The sequence below is a fragment of the Opisthorchis viverrini genome (genome assembly GCF_000715545.1).
Source record: "Opisthorchis viverrini unplaced genomic scaffold opera_v5_24, whole genome shotgun sequence".
NCBI lineage: Eukaryota > Metazoa > Platyhelminthes > Trematoda > Opisthorchiida > Opisthorchiidae > Opisthorchis > Opisthorchis viverrini.
In genome coordinates this window covers 2,018,083-2,026,117 of record NW_008751680.1, presented here as the reverse complement: position 1 = coordinate 2,026,117, position 8,035 = coordinate 2,018,083, and the positions used below count along the sequence as shown (strand labels likewise).

Here is an 8,035-nt window from a genome sequence, read left to right as displayed (position 1 = left end):
TCTAACGGCTATATATATATATATATATATACATATATATATATATATACATATATATATATAATACCAGTTGTTCAGTCTGATTTTTCACGGATCGACTTCATTTTTATCTTTAAAAGAACTTGAAAGCTGTGAGAAGGGGTGATAAATGAACGTTGGAGCAAAACAGGACGATGGAAGGGATGCGCTTATTCTGTTGCGAAGCATGTTACATAGGACTGGCAAGCATGCACTGTTTAAGTGGACCCTTATTACACCCTTGTCCGGAGTAATTTCATCTTTGTTGGACCTAGCTTATGGTACTCTCCACTACGCAACAGATTACGATGCACCTGTACTGGCTTCAGTTATTTTTGCTCATTCAGTGTGAGCGCAATCCTCGTTTTCGAAAAAGTTTGGTGACAATCGGTAGATTTATTGCTGGGCAAAGTTTCGCTTTTGACACAAAAGCTTCGTCAGGTCAAGTGACCAGGTTCCGAGGTTGGTCGAGATTTAAGGCAGAAGGAGAACCAATCAGCTAAGTCAAGCTAAATCTCTGTTGGGTATCGGCCGAGGGATTTTAGTGTGTTAGAGTGGTTGAACAAGTGTTGGGTCGGTGGGAAAACCTACATGTGTTAGGGTCCAGCCTTGGGTCTAGTTCTTATGGTTCGGTGCATTTGATTTGGTTCCTCTTGAACTTCGTTTGAACCTTCTGTCAGTCTGTGTGGGTGAGCTAATGCTGAGAAAGTTGTGTAAAAGGGATGCTGTGACCTTTGGTCGGTCGGGGTTTCCACCCTCAACCCCCGTTTTTTCTGATGATCCCAAATGGATTGACAACCACACAGTCACGTGTCAACTCGGCTTATCTTAGACCGCCTTCTACACGCTCGCCAGTTGCACACCCTCGATTTTATTCCTGCTGTTGTACTTAGTAATTTCAGCTATCAGCCGCTGCAGTGTAAATCGCAGTCATCGTCTTTAAACTTCCGCGATTTCCAGATCTACTTAATGTCCCGTGTCTAAGGCATGTACCGCCATCGCTGAGTCTTTGACCAGCGTTTGGTATTCTTCTGCATTCCTTGGTGCTTTGTTTATACTTCTTTTATGCCCACCGATTCTGATGTGCAATTCCCTGGCACGTTGTCCTATGAAAACCTTAGCGCAATCGCTGCAGTTAACTTTATACACGCAGTCCCTAATCCTTTCAACCGGAAAAGGATCTTTCACTTCTACCAAAACTGGGCGTAGCGTTTTTTCCTCCTGAAAGGCTACTCGAATTTTGGCTAACTTCAACAGTCTTCGAATAACCTCCGATGTTTTCAGTCAATTGGATAAAGTTTGGAGCCGATTGAGAAGTCATCGTTTCAGAAGAGCTTGGTTTATCACGGACCGCAGACGGTAGGTGAAATAGTGGAGCGCATAAAAACATGTCTGAATCTCACCCACTTCGTCTTTGACTCAGTCGTTTATACTCAAGAACAAGGTCTAGCAATGGGATCTCCAATATCCCCGGTTTTGGCAAATATATTCATGGAAGAATTTGAACAGAGAGCTTTAGCCGGATTCCCGTACCCACCCAAGATATTCTGGCGGTATGTAGATGTCACTTTCGTCGTCATGAAACGGGACAAGGTTAATGAGTTTTACAACTATCTCAATGAACTGAGTTCACAGATCAAATTTAGTATGGAGGTGGAGTCAACATCGGGTAAATTGGCCTTCTTAGAGTGCATGACGCATAAGGTTGGGGGAGACTAAGGACCACGGTGTATGAGAAGCCAACCAACACTGGGGCAGTTTTGAACTACTCATCTGCCTAACCGAAGTCGGTGTTCGCCAGTATTGTCTCATCAATGTTTAGGCGTGTAAGGGTCCTGTGCACAGAAGAAGTTGATCGGACAGCGACCCATATTGAAGTACAGAACAAACTTCGGGGTAGTGGATATCCAACTAGTTTGATTAGGCGTCAGTTACGAAGGGTGCTGGTACTGGTGGCGAAATCCAACAGGGAAGGGATCGGGACCGCTGTTATTCCATATAAACCAGGGACACCGGAGGTAATTCGAAGAATTCTAAACACGGCTAATATAAGAGTGGCTTTCCAGAGGTGAAACACTCTGCGCTCTGCACTGGTGCAATAGAAGGATCGCCTCCCGGAAAACAGAACCAGGGACTGTCTACAAAATTAAGTGTAATGACTGCACCAATGTCTATATAGGACAGACGGCCGGGGAACTACACATCAGAGTCGGGGAGCATAGTAGAAAAATAAACAGGCCACCGAGAAACGCAGATGAATATCAAGCGTTACTGAAAGACTCGGCGATTGCGGAACACGCACGCGACACGGGACACGAAATAGATTTAGAAAATGTTGAGGTTTTGAGGCGAGGACTGCGGTCCACGTCACAGAGACTGATCGCCGAGGCGGTAGAAATCACCAAGCATCCCAGTGTTAACGGAATGGAAGGTGTGGAACTGGCTAGCGTGTGGAGAGCGGTCTTGAGTCACTCGAGCTGACACGTGTTGGGTGCAGTCATCAGAAGTAAGAATGGCCATCATCTGAAATCCACTTGACCTCAACCCCCTCAAACTAAATTGTCTGAGCACTCACAACCCCACAAAGACCAGGGAAAATCTAATAGCGGCACCCGAGGTGAATCATCAAGTGAAGCACCCTGAAGTGGAAGATTAAGGAACGAAAAGCGATCCGAACTAACCTGGCACCCCTCCAACCCATCAATTCAAGATTTTGGCACTCACGTTAGCCGACAAGAGTGGTTAATTGACACTCAACACTGATCTAGTTTGAAAAGGACTCACTGATGAAACCTCCGATGTTCCTAATTTATATGGAACGACTGCTGTGCCAATCCATTCCTTACTGGGTCTAGATACTGGAGCCAATATCTTTCTTAGTTGAGGCTTAATCAAACTCACTGGGTATCTTATTTCTTGAAGTTTGTTGGCAACCTCGATTTGAGATGCCGTTCGGTCGATCTATTTTGTGCACAGCACTCTGACTCGACGAAACATCGCTGAGACAATACCGGCGTACACAGACTTTGGGTGCGCTGATGAATAGCTTAAGACGGTTCCTGTGTCTGTTAACGGCAAAGTACAAGAGTCTTAGAATGCACAAAATTGTCTCCCACGGTTGCGGTATTTTATGAGACCACCTTTAAAACAATGTATCCCTAAAAATAGGCCGACTTTGGCTGTGCGCTTACAAAATTTCACCAGTGAACTCTCTCCCAGACGAGGCCACCAAGAGAACTGACCATTTAGGTCATTGGACTCAGAAGATCCCTACGGAATTAGTCATCAGATGTCGGAGGTTTATTCCAGTTTCCAATACTAAACATGATAGGCCAAAACACATGGGATATCGTATATTACTATAGAGTATGTATAATATATCAATTGTAATGTACAATACAGTTGTGATTGCGACAACATGTATCACTATGTGACATACACACTATTCACACTAATATATTGTAACACAAAAAATGTAACATATGTATTAGTTGTATAATATACAGGTTGTAAAACATAATATGCAATATCATACTACCTAATGTATCAACATTTCTAAAAGCCTGAAGAAGCCGTGTTATTGGAATCAACTATTTCATTTTGGGCCCAGTCTACTCTTCAACACATTCCAGGAGAGCGTGGTAGGGTTCGGCTACTAACTAACCGTAATTTTATGGTGACGTACCCCAAAAATGGACTTTAAGAACAAGCACATGATTTCTGTTCTAGCCTGTGATAAAAGGCACAAGATGTGCTTATGGCTTTCGCTCTGGGATACAGGGTGAGTGACTATTTTCGATGAACCCAGCATGCTTCGTTTCGGGTAGCAAAATCACTGCACATCTTTAAACATGCCTCCCTCAAGCTTTTCTGAGTGACTGCCATTCTGGTGTTCTAGTCACTTTTGTCCTTCACACAGCCCTATTCATTGTTTCGTTAAATGACCTTTCTTGTGGCCCTATGGGTTTCATGTGGAATACCATTCTTTGGTGGTGGATCTCTCGATATCAACGCTGCAAAAAGGGTACGATAGCATTGCGAATAAGGCTCTAGTGTCACTGATTAAGTTCATTTCCAAAAAAAGGCTGCTGGAAGATAACTGATGAAAATCAAGTCTATTTGGATGCTGAGATAATCGGTAACTCACCTTTGTTGTGTCTTGATACATAGATGCGTAGCTCAGTACTCTGGACTCTCCGGTTAGCTTGTAGCATGTAGGCACTGAGTACACGGACCAAACTGGGAACGAGTCAGAAGCTTCGAGAAACTGAGAACTTACTATGTCCCAATAATAAGATAGCGCGGACAATCTTCAAAACGGAAAAGTAGATGAACTCCATTTGTAAGGCAAGTTTGTAATTTTTTGTGGAATACACACACCATATGAAAGATTTACATCTTGCAGTTATTCAACGGTTCTCAGCTTGGTGTTTGAACCGACGAATCCAAAGAGTATTTTAACCGACTGCTCTTAACATCTGTGCACTTATACTGGATTACTGTTGGCCACTATACCAAAGGTGGACAAGTTCACGTTGATGAAGCAGTGTCAGATTGTACTGATCGATCGCTCAAACGACAGAGTCCCGCGTAAAGAATAATTACATACTCCCTATAGGCGGGCTGCTCTAATCGAGTTTTGGGAACCTGAAACCAGAACTTTTGGTCATATACACAGGCATCGATACCCTAGTTGCGGCGATTTTAATTCATATTTTTGTATTTGTCTCGTGATTGATCTTGCAGCCTCTTTTCTATTTATTTTCACTTGAAGAGACTTCACAATCCCTCACCTCAATTCACATTTATCGTTACACCAAATGAAAGGTGAATAATTAGTTGCAAATATTTCAGTAATATCATGCCTAATCACTAACTACTCTTGAAATACATAAACCTCTACCAGAAATGGCAACGAAAGTCGGTATAGACGTGTGTATAGTTGTGTGCGCAACGAACACAGCAGACGGAAATTCTTTCAAGAATGTGAAATCGAAATTGACTACTGGTGTCGAATAAATCATAATCCGTTCGCTATTTCGTTTCATTCTAGTGCCGACCGGAGGCCCGTTACGTGTTTCTCATTATTCAAAATAGATGTGATGATCTGCGTTTTGAAGCCTCTGCATATGCAGTTTTGGATCAGTCCGTGACCCTAAGGCTTGTTGCTTAATTTAATCGCTGAATACCTCGGTCATTCGTAAAACCAGAAAAAAAAATTCACGTATAATTTGCCGTTGCAGCGTTCTGTATGACTTAGCTAGATTATCCCGTAAGAATGCCAAACGGATCAAGGGCTAGATAAACGTTTGCTTTTCTGGACAAATTAAGACAAACTGTTCCCCATCCAATGGCCGTTTAGAGCTAACGTGTATTGGTCACACTCTTCCGCCAAAAATTACACAGTTCGATCGTACCGCGCAACCGAGCTAACTTGCATTCTGTTAGTCTCAAGGGTCATTCGTTAGTTTGCAACATCCATGGATGCTGCCGTGCAAGATCTTAAAAGCCTAAACGCCTCCGTTTGACTCGTAGTTTACCTGAGTGACCCTCTGAGCTGGCTGACGATGAAGCATTCTGGAAACAAATGATGAAATATAATCGCCACCAATATCGTTATCATTGTCCTCCTCCTGATCCTCCTCCTCCTCATGATCATCATCACCATAATCATCATCATCGTCATCATCATCGTCATCATCATCATCATCATCGTCACCACCATCATCATCATCATCATCATTAAAAGCACTCTATTCATTACCATCCTTACTATCACCATCAGCACCATCATCATCATCTTTATTATTATTATTATTATTATTATTATTATTATTATTTACCCTCAACTCATTATCATCCTCATCATTATCCTTATCACCATCATCAGTACCATCACCGCCAACATCATTATCTTCATCATCGTTATCACCGCCATCGTCGTCGTTCTCGTTCTCCTGATCCTGTTCTTTTTCGCATCGTCACTATCATCTCCAGTAGCTTAAAATGCGCGTCAGTGGCTATTAGGCCCCGTAAATTTATTAGAACAGACGAATGGGGTAGATCCTTTTCTCAGCCAACTGCAGATATCCGGAGTGCCCAGTTCCTTATTCCACTTACACTTACGACGACACCGCAGATGGGCGTTTTCACCAAGAAACCCCCCTTAAGTTAACAACAGAATTTCATGCAACAGCCGTCACCAACATGTCACCCAATTCCACGTGACCCGTCTTTTTTGGAAGATCGTGTTGTTGACGCCAATCGAGCATTCTTAATTGTGTTTCCCAATTTAGACCGCGAAATCTTAGAATCCATTGAAGCAATCACTCGCCTTATGATGAACTGATCTGTGATAATTTATCCAATTATTGTTTTAATCACCCTTATTACAAGCAGCTGTTAGAACGTCATTTCCTAGTAACTGAACTGACCCTACAGATTCCAATGGAGCTCACATATTCGCATCTGCAGACGTAAACGATCAAATAACTTTCCACTTATCCATCTAAGAAGATGAGGATTCATTTAGCTCATCTAGTTCGTCTGTTCAGTCGACGGCGACAACAAGCATCAGATGATATTCCAGGATATTACATTTAAACTGAGAAGACTTTCACCATCTACACAATAATGCCCGAATCCATGCCTGGCAGGAAAATAACAGTGGTTCGTTTGCTCCATCAGGTCCGTCAGGCAGATTATAAGCACATCATAGCGTTATATACTGCCAGTTTCAGGTTTGCTCTGCTACTTTCCTGTAGTTTTGCTTGAATACCTACAGTCGGGACGTGACTATGCAGCATGTGAATTTATTCTGCAATCGGAAGGTATGATCATCCTGGGCAGTGACCAAAATACACTGCACGCTATATGTAAATGTCACCTTTGGGAATTTACTGTTTATTACTGAGTTCTTACTTATGGGAGTTATGAATATTACACTAAAAAAACGCATTCACGCATATGGATATATTAACATAAAATATCTAGTACACATACTAGAACATTGTTAGTGAGCATAGTGGCAACCCCGGGTTTTTAAGAACAACTTTAAGGGAAAGTCTTTTGCTTCTCATCAACTGTGTCGTCGGCTTGATGATTTTTAGCAGACTAATTATTCTTTGTATCGCATTTTGTAATAATGCAGCCGTATTTTTCTAGAGAGACCACCCCTCAGAAGAGTTTACTGATAGCCGGGCAGCGAAAGTGGTATCTCAATGGGAGACGGCTTTGAGCCTTTTCGGTTCTTGGGCTGATAGCTTTGGGGTACTCTCTTGTGGATCGTCGCCCAAGGCTGTTCTCCTATGATGACAGCTCCCTAGTGCACAGAAAAACGAACATCGATGAAAAATTTCAGTCCGAAAGTAGTGTTTTTTCGCGGAATTCACAAGATTGGAAGAAGTAGAAAAAACCTCCAGCGATCCTTGAATTAGAAGACGGATGTTTCAAACTTGCTTAGTTGGCGACACACCTTTTCTAATGGAATGCCAATGGGGAACTTACCATTTTCACTGAAACCTTTCCTATATTTCCTTGCATTGTTGCAATTCCCATATGATGTCTTTTAGAAGGAAACAGCGAATGAAAGTATTTATCAATAAGTGAATTAATACCATATTAAAAACGGAAACAATAACTTTCCTATTCGCCAGTTACCCTGGCAACAGGCTATTGGTCTAAAGAACAATAAGACAATTGTCTAATGAATTCATATTGTTCCCACATGTGCGACAGAGGAACGTAGGTCCGGTAGGCAGGATTAACGATGAGTGAAGAGACAGATATGGTGACCACGGCATTTACTTGATGAAAACTTTCAGTGGTCATGGTTACGAAAACATGTAAGACAATAGGAGCATCTGACACGGGATCAGCTAAATGTTTTTAGGTTGACGAAGAAAAACAGCCTTGAATTACACTGCTGGGATAATCCGAAATCTCTCGGCGAGAACAGCCAGCTTATTACCATTGCACAAGAAACTTATAACCAGTTTACCTCACTTTACGCTACGGG

At 42.3% G+C, this 8,035-nt stretch overlaps 1 protein-coding gene across 1 annotated transcript in view; it reads right to left on the bottom strand.

Moving 5' to 3' along the window:
- T265_12925 (hypothetical protein) overlaps positions 1–7,575 on the bottom strand; it is a gene marked incomplete at both ends in the record, with an annotated part of 76,489 nt that extends 68,914 nt beyond the window's left edge. The window contains 4 exons of the mRNA XM_009166293.1: positions 1,012–1,239; positions 4,166–4,257; positions 4,298–4,328; positions 7,525–7,575. Coding sequence (XP_009164557.1) covers positions 1,012–1,239; positions 4,166–4,257; positions 4,298–4,328; positions 7,525–7,575 — 402 coding nt within the window. The remainder of the gene's footprint in view (positions 1–1,011; positions 1,240–4,165; positions 4,258–4,297; positions 4,329–7,524) is intronic.
- Positions 7,576–8,035: the final 460 nt, after the last annotated feature.